This window comes from Balaenoptera physalus (assembly GCF_965194825.1).
Source record: "Balaenoptera physalus genome assembly, chromosome: 4".
Taxonomy (NCBI): Eukaryota; Metazoa; Chordata; class Mammalia; order Artiodactyla; family Balaenopteridae; genus Balaenoptera; species Balaenoptera physalus.
Window position 1 is genome coordinate 71107820 of NC_138891.1, and position 22946 is coordinate 71130765.

Below are 22946 nucleotides of genomic sequence, written 5' to 3' on the forward strand. Positions count from 1 at the left end.
TATCATGATGCATTTAATCACAAATATCCCCCAAAATGAAAAGATAATTTATCCTTGTGCCCTGACTGAGCAACCCTCCTCGGTTCAGATTCATGAATCCATAATGCAGGGAGGAGAGTGGATGATTAAGTGTCTGATTAGAGAAAACAGATTAACCTGGCAAACATAATAAATTTAGCTCATAAGCAGGATGGCATTATAAATGCTCACAATAACTCTCCTGTATAAAATCATGAACCACTGCCTTCAGTGATGACTCAATTGAAGTAGTTGGGGAACATAAAGCAAATGCATGTTTATGGATCTCTCTTTGAGACATTAAAAGAGTATTGAAAGGTATATCTGATTCAGTTTATAAATAAAAATACATTAAAGAGGGAACATGTAAGAAAAATATTAACTCATAAAAACAAAGCTACAACCTCTTAAGTGTTTGAGTTTCTGCTTTACCAATAAGTATATCTAGATCCCACGTTTTCAATGTCTTTCTAGTACTTTGTTTCCAAAGATGCCAAAGCCAGACCCCAATTTCAGACGCTGCAGATGCACCCTTAACCATCACCACAGAACCCGATTCCTTTATAAAGGCGGCTGCATCTTTAGGTAGTTCTTATCCCATTGGGACAAAACAACATAAAATTAGAGAGCTATTTCAGCCTTTGAATCAGTAGGGAAAAAATCCTTCCTTTTAGCTGAGAGTCCATTTATATCAGAGTAAAAATCTAGGTTACGACTTGTTTGAAGGCAAGTCCTTGTGCTGTGCTCCAAATAGTTCACTTAGCAGTCTGCGGGCCTTCCTTACTTAGCTGGTTTGTTATTCCTGGCCTCCCTTTTTTAGCAAGGAGAAAATGGATACTCTTCATGCCCAGCTTTATTTTTAAACTCTTACGGCTATATTCCTGGAGGACTTTGCTGGCCCATGGCCCGAAAGAGAGTCAGTTAGGCCCTGCCCTGTCACGTGCGCACCTGAGTCGCGAGTTGCGCAGAATAAGAGACTTGCTCTGCTCCTCTATCTAGAACCAGACCTTTGTCAGGGACAGGGCAGGGCAAGTGGGGAGGGGAATGGGCTGCCCGAGGGAGTCGTGTCTTTAAGGAAGGCCCCATCGGACGGAGCCAGGTAAATTTCCCATTGGGAGAAACTGGTGCCTGGACGTCTAGGGCCCTAGGCACCCTTCCTTCCTCCTTTCCGCCCTCCTCCCACTTCTGAAGTTGATCTTAGGCTGCAGAGGGCTGACAGGGAGGAGTCCAAAGGGGGTGGGGTCCATGTGTGTCCCCACAGGCCTGGGCGCCGGAACTGGCTCCCGGGTACACATTTTGTAGGTATGTGTGGCGGGAAGCAGGGAGGTTTTTTTAAGGCCACTCCCTCTTCCCACCTTAGCTTAGACTGAGATACTTTCTTGGGGCATAGGGACCAGGATCCTTTCTGCTGCCTCAGAGGAATTTGTGTGGAGTGAGGAGGGGCTCACTCCTAGTGCACGCAATGTGTATTCATGCTCGCAAACATTTCTGGGCTCAACAAGACAAGTTAACGGTACAACCGCCGCGCCTAGACTAGCCCTTGGTACCGGGAAAGTTTGATGCAGGAACGTCCCAGTGGCGGGGCAGGGTGTCCTCGGTTAGTTACCGCGCTGGGGCTGCGCTTCGGCGGCTGGGTTTGTGTGTGTGTCTGTGCGGGCGGAGAGCAGGTGTGGTGTCGGTACTCCCAGGGCTGCGGAGGGGACAGAGGCGGGTGGGTGGGCGGAGGTTCCCCAGGCGGTGGCGCAGGCCGGCCCGGGCGGCAGGAGCAGCGAGCGTGCGCGGCAGCGTCGGAGCGCCGGGGCCTCGGGGGCGGGGTGGCGTTGGCGCTGGAGGCCGGCCCTGGTTACCGGTAGTAACGCCGCTGCCGCCGTGCCCTCCCCCGGGCGCAGATGGAGTGGACCCCCGGCCGCTAGCTGGAGGGGCAGCAGCGGCGTGGCCGGCGCGACCCCAGGACCCTCGCCGCTGCCACCGGTGGGGGGAACAGCCCAGGCTTCAGAGTGAGGTTTGCTGGGGAGGGGGAGGGAGGACCTCTAGGACCCCGGACAGCCTTGCTGAGCCGACTCTCAGACGAGAGAGCCCCAAGGACCAGTAGAGAGCGTCTCATTTAACCCATGTCCCTTCTCCCCCCCCGCCCCCCTTTTTCTTTTTTTGCAAGTGGGAGAACAGAGTCCATGGGGAAAGAGAGACTCGCTTTCCCGTGTGACACAGCTATCAAGTGGCAGAACCAGGACCGGACCTCGTCTTGCTTACTAAGGCCTTCTATCCACCGTCCTCACTGAAATGAGTGTGAATAATGATATAAGTATTTATTATTATAATATATTAGGTTTTGGAACTATGAATGGTGATATCACTTTGGCATTCAGGACTATTAATGTAATTTATGTGCTGGAAAAGCCCAGCCGCTCTGTCCTCCCTGGGCTCGGGATCCTCGTTCCTTCATTTATTAAACATTCCCTGGGCAGTTGTTTGTGACAGGCGCTCTGCAGCAAACTGCAGGTGTAGAGATAAACAGGAACCAGCCCTCCACATGGAGCAGAAGAGAAAATTCCCCAGACATCAGTAACTCACGCAGGTGTAGGAAACGCAATGGGCGTTAGAGAGATAAAGGAGTAGTGGTAGCTCGGAAGGAGACATCACTTGTGGCTGAGAGGAGGTGGACCTTGGGGAGGAGGTGACATCTGATCTGGATCCTTAAGAGTGGGTCATTTGGAAATGGGCAGCGCATTCCAGGTAGAAGTTTCGGTATTAGCGACATAACTCCAGGTGAGAGTGAGGAATAATGGTTTGGTTTGCCTAGAATGTAGGGATTACATTAGATTACAGAGGGAGCGAGATTCGGAGTCGACAGGGGGATCCATGGAGGGATTCCAAGCGAGGAATGAGGGGGCAATGGCTGAGGATGGTTCATTTGGCTGGGAGTTGGAACCCTCAGCTGTAGGGAGAGGATGTTGGAACAAGGATACTGGCAGCTCTGAGGGTCTGTGAATTAGCCGTTCTGGGAGCACAGGGCTTCGTGGAGCCATCTCAGTGTGGCAGGGCTATGGATGAAAAATGCAGCTTGAGTGGAAAATGGTCCAAATTGAATTGGGAGACTGTTGGACTGTAGGGGTAGCCCGTGCTCATGTTTTAGACTGCCAATAGCATCCTTGGGAGTAGTTTGTGAAAAAGTGCTCTTAGTATTCTTGTAACACAGGTGGCCCCAGGGACACAAGCAGCAGTTAATCAGCCTGTCCCTATCTGTGCAGGGGGCCGTTATTTCTTTTGATGCATCCCGGGGGACCAACAAGGAGCTATAAACAAGGCAGCTTGTTTTGGCATGAAACAGGAAATTTCTTGTACAAAGATTGCAGACACTCTTTATTATAAACTAGTCAAACAATTCTATGCAGATGAACTGTTAAAATAAAGTACTTTTACCTTAAAGGTGACACACAGAGATTTCAGCGGAGGACTTCCAAATGTATCTTTAATTGGTTCTGTATTATCATGTTCATGAAGCACTACATAACACACTTGCACTTGAATGGAATGGGTAGGTGTCCATGTAAATCAAATTACCCAAGCAGACAGGTTTTAGCCATTTCCCTAAGGTATGAGTCTGGGAACCTTCTAAATGCTTCTAGAAGCTTCTCACCTTCACACCTCCCCTGCAGAAGAGCAGGGGTTCCCTAAGGCTCCACTTCCTATTACTCACTGGTTCCACATATGAATGTTTAAAAACTTCCTGTGTTGTCTCATGAAATACACATTATGCTTTTGCATATCTAATGAATATTTGAGAAGGGGGAAAAGATGAAATATTGTTTAGTAGCAATTCCTTTGGATAGTGATGTTAATCAGTGGAGTAAGGAAGGAGCATGCAGTCTGGAATAAGAAGACAGACCTGGGATTGAATTCTAGTTCTGTCAGTTACTACCTGTGTGACTTTTAGTTCTGATAGTTAATTCACCTGAGTCTCAGTTTCCTCATCTGTAAAAAAGGTGATTGTAATCATCAGCTCACAACTGTTACCCAGTCTCACAGCGTGAAAGAAGGGCTGCAGAAAGGTCAGCAAGGGAGGAGGTATAGTGCACATGGGGACAAGCAGTTACGGATGAGGAACCTGACCTGGGACGTAGGCTAATCTGAGTCCACATGTGGGTTCTGCCCTTTCCCACTGTGTAACTTTGGATGAGTCCCTGAACTGCTGTGAATGTCAGTTTCCTTATATTTAAAATGGGGGAAATAATTATATCTACTTTGTGCTGTTGATTTGAGGATTGCACAGTTACTGGGAAATAGCATGAGATGAACACTAGAGGTGAAAGGGACCTTGGAAGACCTCCTCACCTTACCAGCGCCACACCCCCCCACCATGGAAATCTTATTTTTATCAACTGTGACTGTGTGTAAACATTCCCAGTGACAGAGACTGATATTTGTACAAGGTGCTCCATTCCATTGTTGGATCACTTTCAATAAAAGAGAAATTTTCCATGTATACAGCTAAAAGCTGCCTCATTGTAACTTCCCCATATTGGTCCTCTTCTATGCTCTGTAGGAAAAAAATACATTGATTTTTTTTTTTTTTTATTAAAGATTTTTATTTTGAGGTAATTGTAGATTCACATGCAGTTGTAAGAAATAATACGGAGAGATCCCTTTTACCTTTGCCGGGTTTTCCCCAGTGGTAGCATCTTGCAAAACCACACTGCAGTATCACAAACAGGTTATTGACATGGACCACATGGAGAGGCAGAGCATTCCACCACCTCTAGCATCTTTCATATGTTGCCTTTTTTTGGGGGGGGGGCCTTCTTTTTTTTTTTTAATATATATTTATTTTTGGCTGTGTTGGGTCTTCGTTTCTGTGCGAGGGCTTTCACTAGTTGCGGCGAGCGGGGGCCACTCTTCATCGCGTTGCACGGGCATCTCACCATCGAGGCCTCTCTTATTGCGGAGCACAGACTCCAGACGCGCAGGCTCAGTAGTTGTGGCTCACGGGCCTAGTTGCTCTGCGGCATGTGGGATCTTCCCAGACCAAGGCTCGAACCCGTGTCCCCTGCATTGGCAAGCAGATTCTCAACCACTGCGCCACCAGGGAAGCCCCATATGTTGCCTTTTTATAGCCACACCCACTTCCTTCTTACCACTTCCTTAACCCCTGGCAACCATTATTAGTTCTCTGTTTCTATAATTAGGTCATGTCAAAATGTTGTATAGATGGAATCAGATATATAACATGTCATGTCACTGGCTTTTTTCACTCAGCACAGTTCTCTAGAGATTAATCCTTGCTTGTGTTGTTGCATTTATTAATAGTTTGTTCTTTTTTATTCCTTAGGAGTAGTGTTCCATGGTATGGGTGTACCACAAATTGTTTACTGTTCACCCATGGAAGGTCATCTGGGTTGTTTCCAGTTTTGGGCTATTATGCTATAAACATTCGTGTGCAGGTTTTTGTGCAAATATAAGTCTTAATGTCTTCAGTCTCTGGGATAAATGCCTAGGAGTGCAGTTGCTGGACCATGTTTTAGTTACAAGTTAAGTTTTTAAAGGAATTTCCAGACTGCTTTGAGTGACTGCAACATTTTATATTATCAACAGCAGTGAATGAGTGATCCAGTGGCTCCACATTCTTGCCAGCATTTTCTCTGGTCACAGTTTTTTAATTTAGCTATTGTGATACGTATGTAGTGCTATCATGGTTTTAATCTAAATATCCCTAATGGCCAATGATGTTTAACATGGCTTGACATCTGCGGCTCTTCTTTGATAAAAGGTGTCATGTGTCTTTTGCTCAAGTTCTAATTGTATTCTTTGCTTCTTAATTGTTAAGTTTTGAGAGTTCTTTGTATGTTCCTGATATTGGTCCTTTCTCGGATATGTAGTTTTCAAAAATTTTCTCCTGCTCTGTAGCTTGCCCTTTTGTCCTTTTAATAGAGTCTTTCGTGCTGCAAAAGTTTTAAATTTTGAGGACATCCGATTCGTCAGTTTTTCCTTTTACGAATAGTACTTTTGGTGTCAAGTCTAAGAACTCTTTGTTTACCCTAGCTCCTGAGGATTTTCTCCTATGTATTTTTCCCTCTATGTTTTATAATTTTATATTTTACATTTAAGTCCCAAAGTGACAGAACTAGCATGGAGAAGACCTGAAACAAGAGCTCATGTCTCTCACACCTAGGCTAATTATTTTTCCCTCCGTATTTTATAATACAAGTGTTTCAGGGAGTATTTTAAAAAGGTTGGCATTTGCTACTATCACTTTTTAGCTGTAAAATGGGATAATAACATAATAAACTCAAATCATGGTAGATTTTTTAAAAAATGAATTAGTGTTAATTGAATAGTGCACTTGAAAAAAACGTTACACTACAAAGTACTTTCTGTTCAAATGGTGGTTATTATTGTAAGCTTGGCTAGGTCTCTGAATGCTAACAGGCAGCTGTGTGTGCTTGCTGATTCCTTTTCATGGGAAATGTGTTTGTTTATATCATAGTATAGTATCTATTTTTCCTTTTAGTGCCCATGTGACCAAATTGTGAACTGCCATATTAATAAGACTCAAACATATTTGAGAAGGTGGTTAAACTTAATAGTTTCCATAAAGTTGTTTTTTTTTTAATTTGTTTATGTATTTATTTATTTTTGGCTGTGTTGGGTCTTCATTTCTGTGTGAGGGCTTTCTCTAGTTGCAACGAGCAGGGGCCACTTTTCATCACGGTGCACGGGCCTCTCACTATCGCGGCCTCTCTTGTTGCGGAGCACAGGCTCCAGACGCGCAGGCTCAGTAGTTGTGGCTCACTGGCCCAGTTGCTCCGCGGCATGTGGGATCTTCCCAGACCAGGGCTCGAACCCGTGTACCCTGCATTGGGCAGGCAGATTCTCAACCACTGCGCCACCAGGGAAGCCCCATAAAGTTGTTTTAATAGTTATTTTTCAACAGATGGGCAGCTTGCATTTGGCCTCATTTCTGTGACAGTATGATGATTGAAGTTTTCAACAGATGGCATACAAATACTTGGGGAAACACCCTCCCAATATTAATTGTTGTAAAAAAGACTTTTAGTGTGCCAGGAAAATGATAGTCTGTATCCCCAAGCTCTTTGCCTATGCTATTATAACTATAATTTAGATGATTTGGAAGTTTCCCTTTCTGGCACTTGGGTTTATTTTGTAAATGAGTATGCGTATCTACATTAGAGTGAGAGATGCAGAGGAATACTCTGTTGTCAATTAGATATTCAACGTGGATGTAGCATGAAATCTCCTTTTGATTATCAGTGAATGTACATAACTTCCTCTTGCTGAGTCATTCTACTTGGATGCTGTACATAGAAAATGTAATGTTCCATAAAAATCAACCATCAGAGACTTATATGTTCTTTCTGAAAAGTACTGACTTAAAAGGAAAAAAAATTCACCAAACTCTGAATTTTCAGACATACCCATCAATATGATGAACTCCCCAACCTTCCAAGTTGTCCCCCTTCTGCATCAACCACCTTGCACTGTTTTGGGAATCAGAAATGAGGAATCAGACAGTAAGTGGGGCAGTTGGGGAGTGGTGGAAATCTGTGGGGGTGTTTGTGGTTGTCATAATGACAAAGGGCATTTACTGATATTTAGTGGGTGTGTTATCGAACCTGGATTTGGGTCCCCTTGCCTGACATGCAGCAAAGCCAACCTACTGACACTGGGTTGTGGTGAAGGAAAGTACAGTATTTATTGCAGGGTGCCAAGCAAGAAGAATGGGCAGCTCATGCTCAAAAGTTCTGAACTCCCCAATGGCTTTCAGGGAAGGGTTTTTAAAGGCAAGGTGAGGGAGGGGCCACAGGGTGTGTGATCAGCTTGTGCTCAATTCTTGGCTTGGTTGGCATCGAGGTGAAGTTTCAAGCATCGTTAATCTTCTGGTTTCAACCAGTCTGGGTCTATGTGCTTGAAGTCAGTAGTTTTCACCTGATGGGGTTCTGCTTCCTGTAAAAACAACTTAGGAATGTGTGTCAGATATTTATCTATATATTTCAGGGAACTGGAAGTTCGGTGACTCAGCTATCTGGCTGATTCATAGTCTAAACTTTTACCAGTTTCCCCACCCAACAGCTATTCTTTTTTTCTACCTCTTCACCTTTCCTAATCATTAACTTTTGAGCCAGCCTTTTAAGACTCAGGGGAAGCCTGGGAGACTAAAGCAAAAGCCTTTTTTTTCAAAGCACAGGGACGCAGGGACTTGTATATGGTTTCAGGTGGAGTCCAGTGTGCCTGGGTCTGCACAGCACAGTTCAGCACAAGGAAGAAAGGTTCTGTGTCCTACAGTATGCCTGAATATCTGACTGGACACTCATCTGAGCCTGGAACTTGTGTCCGCTTAAAGCACAGAGTAAGTTTTGCAAGATAAAGTATATTTTTGCACAGAATGTTAGTGTCCACCCAAACCTCTTTTTGATTTTACTAAGTCGCTATATGAAAGGTTGAAAGACTTCCGATCTTCTGCTTCTGAATCCTGACTTTTTCATGCTAAGTGCTTTATTATATTTTTTGTGTAGTCATGAACTGAGCATTTATATAGTAAAACAGATATTATCATGAAATGCTTATTATAATAAAGGAGCCCTGGGGTTAATCAGTATGAGAAGCATTGCTATAGAAAATTAAGCAATAGTAGAGAAATTCTTTCTCCACTTGTCCATGTGTGCACACATAATTCTGTGTAGGAATCATTGAAAGAAAAGGACAGTGGTGTGAATCTAAGTATTTAATAAGGAATGCAATCCCAATAAACTCTGTATTGCCATGTTTCTATAGAAGCCTTGAACTGATTTTCTTTTGCCAAGTCATATCAGCTAGATCTTCTTTGTGTCTGTCGTTGCAGATGGCGTTTAATGATTGCTTTAGTTTGAACTATCCTGGCAACCCTCAGCCAGGTGACTTGATTGAAGTGTTTCGTCCTGGCTATCAACACTGGGCGCTGTACTTGGGTGATGGATATGTTATCAACATAGCACCTCTAGGTAAGGTTTGTTTCCAGAAGCTCCTGGGAGCTTTTTAGTTTTCTTGTTACAGAAGGAATCATGAACAAAATCATAAAATAAAACAGACTAGAAATAAAATGTAGAAAGTAGATAAATCCAACTGATCTAGGTTTACAGAAGGACCTTCTAAGAATAAAGTAGCATTGAAGAAATCACAAAAGCCAATTAACATTAAAATTTTAAACCTCTGGATTAAAAAAACACAGTTAAAAAGTAAATAATCAGCTGGGGAAAATATTTGTCACAAACATGACAAGAGTCACAATGTCTTTATATATAATACAAATAGATTATTTCAATTCATTCAACATCTATTTATAGATTTTCCAGTATGTGCCAAAGGCTATTCTAAATGCTAGGGATACATAAGCCAGTCCCTACACAGTGGAGCTTACATTCTAGTGGGGAGAGAGGGAGACAGAGACAGAGAGAGAGGGAGAGAGGGAGAGAGGGAGAGAGCGAGAGAGGGAGAGAGCAAGCCTGAGAGAGGGAGCATGAACAAAATACAGAAAGTAATGTTAGATTAGAGATAAGTGATAATGGAGAAAATCATAGAAGCAGGATAGGAAGTGCTGGGGAGTTGTGGCCGCTGCAGTTTTAAATTAGCTGGTCAGGAAAATCTCATGAGAAGGTAACATTTGAGACACAACTTGAAAGAGGTGAAGAAACCCAGCATGTGATATTTGGGGAAAGAGTTCCTTAAGCTGAGGGAACAGGGAACACCCAAATCCCATTTGTTTAATGGGTAAAAGATTGTGAACAGTTTGTAGAAGACAAAAATCCAATACCCATTTTTTAAAAAAATTATTATTTATTTATATATTTATTTTTGGCTGTGTTGGGTCTTCGTTTCTGTGCGAGGGCGTCCTCTAGTTGCGGCAAGTGGGGGCCACCCTTCATCGCGGTGCGCGGGCCTCTCACTATCGCGGCCTCTCTTGTTGTGGAGCACAGGCTCCAGACGCGCAGGCTCAGTAGTTGTGGCTCACGGGCCCAGTTGTTCCGCGGCATGTGGGATCTTCCCAGACCAGGGCTCGAACCCGTGTCTCCTGCATTCGCAGGCAGATTCTCAACCACTACACCACCAGGGAAGCCCCCCAATACCCATTTTTAAAGGTTTCAGCTTTTCAGTCATCTAGGAATTATAAAATAAAATGACAGATTTTATGCCTCTCACATTAGCAAAATTAAAAAAAAGATCATCTGTTGTTAAAGGTATAATGAAATAAACACAAGGATACTGTTGACAGAAATATAAGTTGATAAAATTGTTCGCAAAAACAATTTAACAATATGTGCTAAGAGTCTTAAAGGAGCTCATATACTCTGACCCTGTAATTTTACCTCTATGAATCTATTCTTGGGAAATACTTTTAGAGATACTTATTTAATATTTGCATATGAGAATGTTCACTTCTATCTCATTTATAATGGTTTAAAAAACAGAATGGATCAATGGCCGGCAAGGGATGGTTAAGTGAATTATGATTTAGCCACAAGATATTAGGTGTCTGTGTTTGGCAGAATTTTTTAGTTGCAAGTAACATAAATCAAATTCAAATTCACTTAAACAAAAAGGCAAATTCATTGCTTCAGTGAAGGAAACTACAGAAAGAGTAGAGATGGTGCTGGCCTCAGGGATGCCCGGATCTAGGGGCTTGAACACTATCAAAATTCTCCATCCCACATCTGCATTCTTTTTCTATATATTGTCTTCATTATCCCAGGCTATGTCTAAGAAGCTGAACGGATGACCATAAGCATCCTTAGGCTCTCATCCTTATAGGCTTGTGACCCACAGGAGAGAGTTACTCCCTGCCCATTGCAGTTAGAAAAATCATGGAGAATGACTCTAATTGTCTGGTGTGGGTCCCTTGTCCATCACTGAACCATCACTGTGTCCAGGAATAGGATAGTATGACTGGCCTAGAAAGAGTCTTTTCCAGAAAGAAAGAAACAGTGGTAAGATGGGGTGCTCAGTCGACTAAAACAGTAATACTTAAACAGCTAAAAATCATTTCTGGACATCTTTAATTGCATGAAAGATGATCTTGTATGACAGCTACTGGAAAATTCCAGATTAAAAGTGCATTGTGTAATATGATACCTGGTGTGCAAAGAAATCATATATACACACATACATGTTAATGCAAACACATACACACACATATACAAGTGATAATAAAAGACAGTACAAATACATCAAAATAATAATAATAGTTATTTCTGAGTGGCAGGATAATAAGTGGTTTATATTTATTTATGTGTTTATGCTGTATTTTTCTGTATTTTCTACAGGTTTAGAAATGAGCACAAATTATTAAGAAAAAATGTATGCAAATAACAAATAGCCTAGAATATTTTTTCCTCAAGATACCTTTATAAAGAAGTGTTTATAGGCCTAAGTCTTACTATCTTGAGAGCTTCTGAGAACTGTTAATGAAGTGATTTTTTGCAAGATTTTGAGTTATTTGCCTCTTGTTCTAGAATATTGGGAGTGGAAATGGCAAATAAAATGACATTTACGATACAGGGCCATTCATTCTGTAGAGTCTAATAATTAACGCTAAGCAATTCTTTACATTATCTCTGCAGTTTTCACATTTTGAAAATAATATGAGGTTTTTGTGCGGTTTTCTTTTTTCCCATCTTAAGCTCCATCTTAATGTGGTTGAAGCACTGAGCTTTGATTGATCCTGTAGACTGAAGTTAAATTCCTGTTTCTGTTAACTACTTGTGGGATGTTCCACAAGCCATTTTATCTCTCCAAGCTTTGATTTTCTCATCGGTAAATTGATTGCATCAAACTAGTCAAAAAAAAAAAAAAATTGAATAATTCTAACTAGGATATATGTGTCCTATGAACTTGTAATGTGTAAGAACTTCCAACGTGTAAGATAATTAACTGGAAATGCTGCTCCAATGAAAAGGATTTTGGAGGAGAGAAAAAAAAGAGGAGTGGAAAAAAAAGTTTGCTTTTAGTCATTACTGAAAGGAAAAGTGTCATAACACTGGTTATACAGAGACCCTTCATCTCGTGGTTTACTTGAACAATGGCCAAGCATAGCAGTCTTGGGTAGATGGAGAGGGCCTAGGGCCTGGTGTTAAAGCTGAACACTAAGGAATCAGATGCCTCAGACGCCGACCACGGCACGCCAGGATACAGAGGTTTCAGGCAGTCTAGACCAATGCTTACTAATAGAGGCAGTAAGATGGAGTGGTAGGGCATGGGGCATTGTGACAGGTGGGTAGGGCACAGCTAGGGGCCACATAGCATGGACAGTGCCTACTACATTAGGTTTAGTTTTAGGACTTAGTTTCTTGGCTAAAGGAACTAGCAAAACAAAGGCAGGGCCCCAGCCTGACCCCAACTGACCCCTCAGAAGACTGGGGTCCCCTGCAGGTTTCAAAGTGAAGCCTAATTAAAAGAGCAAGTGTCAAAACAGAGCTGGGGGTAAGGAGTGCTGCTTAGATGCAGGACAAGAGTACTAATCATAATGCACTACTGCTAAGCCCAATGGTATTAGTTTGGAAGGGTTCAAGTGCTGAAAAATAGACTGTGTCATAGAAAAAGGGGGCGATGATCTTATCTGTACTTTGTTAGAAACATGTGCCAAGATCCCTAATAATAATACCAATTGATAGAGAACTTAATTGCTCAATAAGAGTTTTCACACCCAATGTGTTCTATAAATTTTCAAAAAGATAGGTAGATACAGATTTTCAAAAAGTTTTCTTATATTCTCATTCATATAGTAATTGAATAAGTGTTAGTGATAAATTAGAGAATGAGGGTTTACAGTTAGTAAGATTAAATGGTTTCTGGTTTGAGGATAAGTTAGGATGGCAGTGGAGTTCACTGGGCTGGGTCGCTATATCTTGCTAACCAGAATTCTCCTTATAGACGATGGCATTTCTGCATCGTTTACAAGCGCCAAGTCTGTATTCAGCAGAAAGGCCTTGGTGAAGATGCAGCTTTTGAAGGATGTTGTGGGAAATGACACATACAGAATAAACAATAAATACGATGAAACATACCCACCACTCCCTGTGGAAGAAGTCATGCAACGGTCAGAGTTTGTTGCTGGACAGGAGGTGGAGTATGACTTATTTGTCAACAACTGTGAGCATTTTGTGACTTTGCTCCGCTATGGAGAAGGAGTTTCAGAGCAGGTGAGTTTTCTCTAGGAGAAATGGAAGTTTCTTACATTGGGAAAATAATAGCTACTGACTATGATCAAATTTTCAGGCCTCAAACAAATGGAAAAGAACAAGAAAATATGAGAACACTGAAGGACAAAGGAGGGAATCGAGTTGCCCAAGTCATGCAGCAATTTCATGACCAAACTGAGACTAGAACATTCGTATCATGAATTTGGGTTAGAAGGGACTTGAAGCAGAGTCAAGACCATAGCTTTCTGTCATTCTTATTGCCCTCTGTCCATCAGTTTTTTCCCATTACCCCACCATACAGCAATTAAATCAGTAACTTTATATACTGAAAAAAATATGCTGAAAAGAATGCTGACATTTTTGAGAGGGAGTTCATTTGCCGAAAACATAGATGGTAATAGTGAGATTCTTTTCCATTAGGTGAAAGAGGCTAACTGATGCCATAGCTTGGTGGCTTTGTAAATTTCTCTGTTTCCTTGCAATGCTAGTTTCAAAGAAATGTTGTGCTTTTGAGGAGATCCTTTGATGAATCCTTTGATTCATCAAAGGAGATCCTTTGATTCATTTGAGCTTTTGGATGATTTTCAGTGGATTAATTGACTTTTTAAAAAAAAATTATTTATTTTTTTGGTTGTGCCGGGTCTTAGTTGCAGCAGGCAGGCTCCTTAGTTGCGGCTCCAGGGCTCCTTAGTTGTGGCATGCAAACTCTTAGTTGCGGTATGCATGTGGGATCTAGTTCCCTGACCAGGGATTGAACCCGGGCCCCTGCATTGGGAGCTCGGAGTCCTATCCACTGTGCCACCAGGGAAGTCCCTGGTGGGGGACTTCCCCCACCAGAGGAAGTAGCTTATAGTTTTGTTATTTACCATCACTATTCGGTAGTATGTCAGATTCCTCACTAAAAGCATGCCCTTTCCCTACCTATCTTCCCACCAATCCAATTCCATCATTGATGTTTTAACCTAAAGATTTATTAAAGTGGTGTGAGAAAATGAATATATAAAGGCTTCCAGTATCTTTAAATGGTGGATCTGTTATATAAATGTCTATTCTGAGGAATGAAGTTACAATCCTGCTCACGAAAGCTTGGGAAAATGGGAGATGGAACATAATGAAAGGATACATTTGTTTTTATTAAGAAATAATTTAATTGGAAATTCATTTTTATTAGGAAGTACATTACCATAATGAATGTTCTATTCACATGTAGCAATAAATTGCTCCTGAGCCAAAACACAGAGGACATGCACACAAGTCTCAGCTCACCTTTGCATTGAAAAGTAGTGGTATAGCTAAGAAATAAAGTTTGTTAATGACAAAGTTGTCCACTGCACTCAATCAGTATTTTTTTTTTTAATGTGGCTAAATCAAAAGGAATTAGAGCCATCTTTTTGCTTTGACTCTCACTTGTAATCTATCATCTTTCCGCCTTTCATACCCAGATCAAGACCCATGGAAAAGCAACCATTTTTTTAACAACTAATAGAACTGTTCTTTAGCAGGTTCTGGTGAAGATGGTGTAGTGACAGCCTTAAGGACACACCTAAGCTTTGGAATTCTGCTGATCTGAGCTAGAGCCCCATCTTCACCACTTCATAGATGGATGACTTTGGACACATTGTTTATCAGTTTCCTAATCTATAAACCGAGGTTGTTTTATAGATTGTAAGAGATTTTTAAAGTCTCTTGGCATACTCCGTTACATATTATTCATCCCAATAAAAAGTGTACTTTCATAGACTACTTTTAATTTCAGTATTTTAGCAATTTTATAGATCTTTGTTGACACTCTTCAGTAAAATTCTGTTGATCTAACAAACTACAGCACTCGAATTGTTATTTTTATTACTATCAGTAATTAATAGTGTTAGTACTAATAATAACTAATATTAGATTTGTTTTTCAGGGTCCCTTTAAGGCTTAGGGGTCTTGAGCATAGAACAGTACCCTTGGGAAATGGCTGTGTATTTCCCCCAATTTAAAAAACTATAAATACATAAAAAGGTTAGAAAGGTGGAAGGATTGTGGCCCCATCTTTTTCTTCTTTGTACTTTTCTGTATTTTTTAAAAAATTAATGGACTTTACTTTTTAGAGTAGTTTTAAGTTCACAGCAAAATTGAGCTGAAAGTATAGAGAGTTCCCACATACGCCCCCTCCCACACACATATATGTATCCTTCCCCGCTGTCAACATCCTACAGCAGTGTGGTATATTTGTTATAAAAGATGAACCAACATTGGTACATCCTTATCAACCAGAGTCCATAGTGAAGGAAACCAGAATATGCCACCCCCAAATATGTCACTTTGGCATAAGGATTATTTTGAGCAATTGAGAGACAACTGAGTAGAAGCAGATGCAAGAAAAGCTCTCTGCCCTCCCCCTATTTGCCTAAAAGCAGGACATAAATTTTCAAAGGTGTTCCTCCTCCCCACTCTACCAGGAAGGACAAAAGTTAATCATCAGGGACAACCAGTGGTTAATGTAAGGCCCTTATCAGCCTAGAGAGGGCACTAGAGGTATCTACATAACAAACTACTCACAAGCCTCTGTTTACCATTAGTTTCCTGTATGTTTACCTTCCCACAGACTGTTGCCCTTGGAAGGCGAACCACTTTCCTTTGTCCTGTCATTTCTCTACAAATTTATTGTTCTTTGTTGAAGATGCTATATAAGCCTGAATTCTTTGTTTCTTATTTTATTTATTTATTTTTATACAGCAGGTTCTTAGTTATGTATTTTATACATATTAGTGTATATATGTCAATCCCAATCTCCCAATTCATCCCACCACCACCACGCCCTGCTACTTTCCCCCCTTGGCATCCATACGTTTGTTCTCTACATCTGTGTCTCTATTTCTGCATTGCAAACCAATTAATCTGTACCATTTTTCTAGATTCCACATATATGTGTTCATATATGATATTTGTTATTCTCTTTCTGACTTACTTTGTATGACAGTCTCTAGGTCCATCCACGTCTCTACAAATGACCCAATTTCGTTCCTTTTTATGGCTGAGTAATATTCCACTGTATATATGTACCACATCTTCTTTATCCGTTTGTCTGTCAGTGGGCATTTAGGTTGATTCCATGAACTGGCTATTGTAAATAGTGCTGCAATAAACACTGGGGTGCATGTGTCTTTTTGAATTATGGTTTCCTCTGGGTATATGCCCAGTAGTGGGATTGCTGGGTCATATGGTAATTCTATTTTAAGTTTTTTAGGGAACCTGCATACTGTTCTCCAAAGTAGCTGTATCAATTTACATTCCTGCCAACAGTGCAAGAGGGTTCCCTTTTCTCCACACCCTCTCCAGCATTTGTTGTTTGTAGATTTTCTAATGATGCCCATTCTAACCAGTGTGAGGTGATACCTCATTGTAGTTTTGATTTGCATGTCTCTAATAACCAGTAATGTTGAGCAGCTTTTCATGTGCCTCTTGGCCATCTGTATGTCTTCTTTGGAGAAATGTCTATTTAGGTCTTCTGCCCATTTTTGATTGGGTTGTTTGTTTTTTTAATATTGAGCTGCATGAACTGTTTATATATTTTGGAGATTAATCCTTTGTCCGTTGATTCATTTGCAAATATTTTCTCCCATTCTGAGGGTTGTCTTTTCATCCTGTTTATGGTTTCCTTTGCTGTGCAAAAGCTTTGAAGTTTCATTAGGTCCCATTTGTTTATTTTTGTTTTTATTTCCATTTCTCTAGGAGGTGGGTCAAAAAAGATCTTGCTGTGATTTATGTCAAAGAGTGTTCTTCCTAGGTTTTCCTGTAAGAGTTTTATAGTGTCTGGTCTTACATTTAGGTCTTTAATCCATTTTGAGTTTATTTTTGTGTATGGTGTTAGGGAGTACTCTAATTTCATTCTTTTACATGTAGCTATCCAGTTTTCCCAGCACCACTTATTGAAGAGGCTGTCTTTTCTCCATTGTATATCCTTGCCATCTTTGTCATAGATTAGTTGACCATAGGTGCGCGGGTTTATCTCTGGGCTTTCTGTCCTGTTCCATTGATCTATATTTCTGTTTTTGTGCCAGTACCATATTGTCTTGATTACTGTAGCTTTGTAGTGTAGGCTGAATTAAGGGAGTCTGATTTCTCCAGCTCTGTTTTTTTTCTGCAAGATTGCTTTGGCTATTTGGGGTCTTTTGTGTCTCCATACAAATTTTAAGATTTTTTGTTCCAGTTCTGTAAAAAATGCCATTGGTAATTTGATAGGGATTGCATTGAATCTGTAGATTGCTTTGGGTAGTATAGTCATTTTCACAATACTGATTCTTCCAATCCAAGAACATGGTATATCTCTCCATCTGTTTGTGTCATCTTTGATTTCTTTCATCAGTGTCTTATAGTTTTCTGAGTACAGGTCTTTTACCTCCTTAGATAGGTTTATTCCTAGTTATTTTATTCTTTTTGTTACAATGGTGAATGGGATTGTTTCCTTAATTTCTCTTTCTGATCTTTTGTTGTTAGTGTATAGGAATGCAAGAGATTTCTGCACATTAATTTTGTATCCTGCTACTTTACCAAATTCATTGATTAGCTCTAGTAGTTTTCTGGTGGCATCTTGAGGATTCTGTATGTATAGTATCATGTCATCTGCAAACAGTGATGATTTTACTTCTTCTTTTCCAATTTGTATTCTTTTTATTTCTTTTTCTTCTCTGATTGCCATGGCTAGGACTTCCAAAACTATGTTGAATAATAGTGGTGAGAGTGGACATCCTTGTCTTGTTCCTGATCTTAGAGGAAATGCTTTCAGTTTTTCCCCATTGAGAATGATGTTTGCTGTGGATTTGTCGTATATGGCCTTTATTTTGTTGAGGTAGGTTCCCTCTATGCCCACTTACTGGAGAGTTTTTATCATAAATGGGTGTTGAATTTTGTTGAAAGCTTTTTCTTCATCTATTGAGACGATCATATGGTTTTTCTTCTTCAATTTGTTAATATGGTGTATCACACTGATTGATTTGGGTATATTGAAGAATCCTTGCATCCCTGGGATAAATCCCACTTGATCATGGTGTATGCTCCTTTTAATGTGTTGTTGGATTCTGTTTGCTAGTATTTTGTTGGGGATTTTTTTTTTAATTTATTAATTAATTTATTTATTTTTGGCTGTGTTGGGTCTTTGTTTCTGTGCCAGGGCTTTCTCTAGTTGCGGCGAGCGGGGGCCACTCTTCATCGTGGTGCACAGACCTCTCACTGTTGCGGCCTCTCTTGTTGCGGAGCACAGGCTCCAGACGCGCAGGCTCAGTAATTGTGGCTCACGGGCCCAGTTGCTCTGCGGCATGTGGGATCTTCCCAGACCAGGGCTCGAACTCATGTCTCCTGTATTGGCAGGCAGATTCTCAACCACTGCGCCACCAGGGAAGCCCCTGTTGGGGATTTTTGCATCTATATTCATCAGTGATATTGGTCTGTAATTTTCTTTTTTTGTATTATCTTTCTCTGGTTTTGGTATCAGGGTGATGGTGGCCTTGTAGAATGAGTTTGGGAGTTTTCCTTCCTCTGCAATTTTCTGGAAGAGTTTGAGAAGGATGGGTGTTAGCTCTTCTCGAAACGTTTGATAGAATTCACCTGTGAAGCCATCTGGTCCTGGACTTTTGTTTGTTGGAAGATTTTCACTCACAGTTTCAATTTCATTGCTTGTGATTGGTCTGTTCGTATTTTGTATTTCTTCCTGGTTCAGTCTTGGAAGGTTATACCTTTCTAAGAATTTGTCCATTTCTTTCAGGTTGCCCATTTTATTAGCATAGTGTTGCTTGTAGTAGTCTCTTATGATGCTTTCTATTTCTGTGGTGTCCATTGTAACTTCACCTTTTTCATTTCTAATTTTATTGATTTGAGTCCTCTTCCTCTTTTTCTTGATGAGTCTGGCTAAAGGTTTACAATTTTGTTTATCTTCGCAAAGAACCAGCTTTTAGTTTTATTGGTCTTTGCTATTGTTTTCTTTGTTTCTATTTCATTTATTTCTGCTCTGATCTTTATGATTCCTTTCCTTTTACTAACGTTGTGTTTTGTTTGTTCTCTCTCTTTGAGTTACTCTTCCCTGAATTTCTCCCATGAGTATATGAGATGTACATGTTAATAAACTTCTGTTTGCTTTCCTCTTATTACAGAGCCTCAGCTGAGAACTTATTATGGGTAAAGGAAAAAATTTTCTTCCCCTAAAATAATTAACATTAGGGTTCACTCTTTATGTTGTAAATTCTGTTGGTTTTGACAACTGTGTAATGACATCCTGTATACTCTGCTTAATCACTCCCTGTTTCTCTAAATCTCTGGCAACCACTGATTTTTTTTACTGCCCTGTAGTTTATCTTTCCCAGAATGTCATATAGTTTAAACCATACTAAGCAATATGCACTTAAAATTCTTCCATGTCTTTTCATGGTTTGGTTGCTCATTTCTTTTTATTGCTGAATAATATTCCCTTTTCTGGATGCACCACAGTTTATTTTTCCACTCACCTACTGAAGGACATCTTGGCTGCTTCCCAGTTCTGGTAATTATGAAAAAAGCTGCTGGAAACATTTGCGTGTAGGTTTTTTGTGGATGTAAATTTTTGACTCATTTGGATAAACACCAAGTATTATGATTGTTGGATCATATGATAAGAGTATGTTTACTTTTGTAAGAAACTGCCCAGCTGTCTTCCAAAGTGGCTGTACCATTTTGAATTCCCACCAGCAATGAACGAGAGCTCCTGTTGCTCCACATCTTTAGCATTTGGCACTGTCAGCGTTTTGGAGGTTAGCCATTCTGATAGGTACATGGTTATATCTCCATTGTTTTAATTTGCAATTCCTTAAATATGTGTGATGTTGGACATCTTTTCATGTATTATTTGCTACCTGCATATCACATTTAGTGATGTGTCTCTTGAGATCTTTAGCCCAGTTTTAATTGGGTTGCTTGCTTGTTTTCATATTGTTGAGTTTTAAGAGTTCTTAGCATATTTTGGAAAACAATCCTTTATCAAATATGCCTTTCACCAACGTTTTCTTCCAGCCTGTGGCTTGTCTTTTCCTTATTTTTACAAATTCCTAAAATCAACATTTCTCACTGTTCGAGTCTAAACAAGTTATTAAAATGTGTCTATCTTTGTGGAAGATAGCAGCACTCTTGAATGGGCCTGGACAAGCTGACAGACAGTACACCCTGACTGTGTTTCTTTGCATAGCACTGCAGCCTTAGAGTCTTGGGGGAAGAGGGATTTTGATAACCCCTACAGTCATCTGTGACATCAGCTACACTGATGTCTGGACCCAGCTGCTTCAGTTATAGCTAACATTTCATTGGGCATGTATATGTAGATCCTCAGAATGGGGTGTTTACCATGCCCCCCCCACCCCGAAAGCCCTGTAAAGGATGAAGTGTGCAGGATAGGATTTGGTGATTTTATAATCCTAAATCAGCCATGAAGTAAAAGCTCTTGGTCATGCTGTTTCACCACAAAAATCCTGGGATTTTATAATCTTGCAGGTCGGATCCCATTACACATAACTCTAAGGGATTGTCCAAATTACATGTGATTTTTCCATTTAGAATGCAACTTGAAAAAAATAAATGTTTGGGATTTGGGAAACTGCATGCTGGAAGTGGCTTTATTATAATTGTATCTTGCCTGTGCAATCTCAGGGGATTTTGAGTTAGGATCAAGTTGTCTGTCCCCTCCCCAAGTCTCTTAGATTTATGGGATTTCTCTCACATGTTATGTTTCTAGTGGCTGAAAGATACCCAATGAGTTAGGACTGCATCTAGCTGGGGCCACCCCACCCACAGGATCCTGCCATTTTCCCAGGGCTGTCCTCTGCTGCCATTTGATATCTCTGTTTAAAGACACCAATTGCACCTTCCTGTTTTTGCATTGCCTGCCATATGTTCCTGTATCAGCCCTCCTTGGAATCTCAGCATCTGCCTGGAATTGCATGAGGTTTTGGCTTGGTTTATAATCCTTACTCCCTGTCTGATTATTGATTCTGCCCCTGTTTGGAATTTTCTCTGGTATCTTGTATCTCCCAGCCCCTTTTTGCTCCCCATGGGCTATGTGGGTAGCTCTATGCTATAGTGAATTCTGACTCTCTCCTGGGAAGCAACTTAGGTAGCAACTATTTAAAAATTACAAATAAAAGAAATAATCAACCAACCAAATACATTAAATTAGAATTGTAAACTAAAATAGGATTTTTCAGTTGTTTGCCAGTGTCATTCTCCTTGGCAACTGGGGATGGTAACAGAGCAGGGAGTTATAATTATAGGCCTCGTCCCTACAGACCACAGGATGATGTAATGAAGTGAATACTCTTGCCATTGTGCTTCTGTCCTGGCCAGAACCCATGCTGCCTGTTCCCCATAGGGAACCCACAGTTAGCGAGGGAACATTATGTGGCATATGGGGGTGGCAGGCTCCGTGGTGGAGGGCTGTGGGTTAGACAGAGGGCATGCTCCAGTGTGAGCTGGGTCACGCTTTCCAGCACTGGGGCTGGTCTCCAGAGTAATTTAGGAAAAATGTTTTGCTTTATTTGAAAGCCCGATTCTTAACTCCCAGAGAATAACTGTTGTTTTCAGAATACCTGATGACTCTGAAGTATCTGAATGTGACCTTCGGGTCATAAAATTGCACTGCAGATGGAAGGCGATATTAGTTGAGTGCCATGAAACCATGAATATTCATCAGTTCCATAATCATGACGATGATTAATACCCTTAAAGATATAAATGTCTGAGCTCCTTTATGGGCAGTTGAGCTTGAGAGTGGTTTATTTTCGTTTGTCTACATGAGAAATTAATTTTTGACACGATAGTTAACATCAGTATTGACTTCTCTTGAAGTTTGTTTATCAGAATAGAAAGTGTATCTACCAAATAAGAGCCTATAGGTATTTAGCTCAAGTCACATCCCTGAATTATTTTCCTAACAGACATTAAGTCAGGGAACACACACACACACACACACACACACACACACACACACACAGGATATTCACCTTGATATAGAATCAACCAAATCAGTATGTGTTTAGGGGGTAGGGGTTTCATAGGGGGAGAACACATGGTTCAAGACTGAACTATATCTAAACATCCTGGTGGTACGACCTCCCTCGGGCAAATCGCTTTTAACTTCTCAAGTTTTACAAAACAGGAGTAATGCTACCTCCCAGGGGTACTATGGCAATTATTAGGAACTGTGGCATAATGAGTTTCTAAACTCTCAGAAGCTATAAAAATATGAGGAATCTCTACCTATGTGTATCGCTATCTTTGTCATAATTATAATAATTATACATTTATTTCATCTGCATACAGAATTTTAATTTTGCATTGAGTTTTAAATTCATCCATTGTACATTAAAATGGGTCTTCAGTTTAGGAAACAAGCTAAAGCTGGGGTTTAGGACACTGAGATGCTTTTAGAATAAGATGTGTTTTTTGTTTGTTTCCTGTTTCCTTATAGGCCAACCGAGCAATAAGTACCATTGGGTTTGTGACAGCTGCCGCTGGTGCCTTCTCTTTCCTTGGCTTGTTTCCAAAAAGACTAAGAGCAAAATACTATTAATTTACTGAAGAGATATTGGAGCTGAAGGAATTTGTGAGGAGGAAAAAAAAACCTGGGATGAATACTTATTTGCAATGTATCATTATTGTTCCAAATTCCAATGATGGATGGCAGGCTCTTTAATAAATTGCTTACTGGTATTATCTCATCATTGAGCCATGGAAATTTTTCTC

At 40.6% G+C, this 22946-nt stretch overlaps 1 protein-coding gene across 13 annotated transcripts; it reads left to right on the top strand.

Moving 5' to 3' along the window:
- The first annotated feature begins 969 nt into the window (after positions 1–969).
- PLAAT1 (phospholipase A and acyltransferase 1) lies at positions 970–22921 on the top strand. 13 transcript variants are annotated; one of them, XR_014263503.1, is made up of 8 exons: positions 996–1117; positions 2174–2320; positions 7443–7544; positions 8247–8380; positions 8873–9011; positions 12934–13202; positions 20941–21150; positions 22672–22921. XR_014263503.1 is itself a non-coding variant. In XM_082461577.1 (7 exons), the coding sequence occupies exons 2-7, from the start codon at positions 2299–2301 to the stop codon at positions 14723–14725; spliced, it is 690 nt and encodes a 229-aa protein (XP_082317703.1). In that variant the 5' UTR covers positions 996–1117; positions 2174–2298; the 3' UTR covers positions 14726–14942. The 13 variants fall into 13 exon arrangements, 12 of the variants coding, with proteins under 12 accessions (XP_082317695.1, XP_082317703.1, XP_082317704.1 ...); XM_082461577.1 differs by lacking the exons at positions 20941–21150; positions 22672–22921 and adding an exon at positions 14702–14942; XM_082461578.1 differs by lacking the exons at positions 20941–21150; positions 22672–22921 and adding an exon at positions 14705–14942.
- Positions 22922–22946: the final 25 nt, after the last annotated feature.

What these genes read in the sequence shown, in the direction of transcription:
- PLAAT1 (XM_082461568.1), top strand. Translation starts at nt 2,299, where the DNA reads ATGAGTGTGAATAATGATATAA. An exon ending in GAGTGTGAATAATGATATAA is followed by an intron (nt 2,321 to 7,442) that starts GTATTTATTATT and finishes CTGAATTTTCAG; the next exon opens with ACATACCCATCAATATGATG. An exon ending in TATCAACATAGCACCTCTAG is followed by an intron (nt 9,012 to 12,933) that starts GTAAGGTTTGTT and finishes TTCTCCTTATAG; the next exon opens with ACGATGGCATTTCTGCATCG.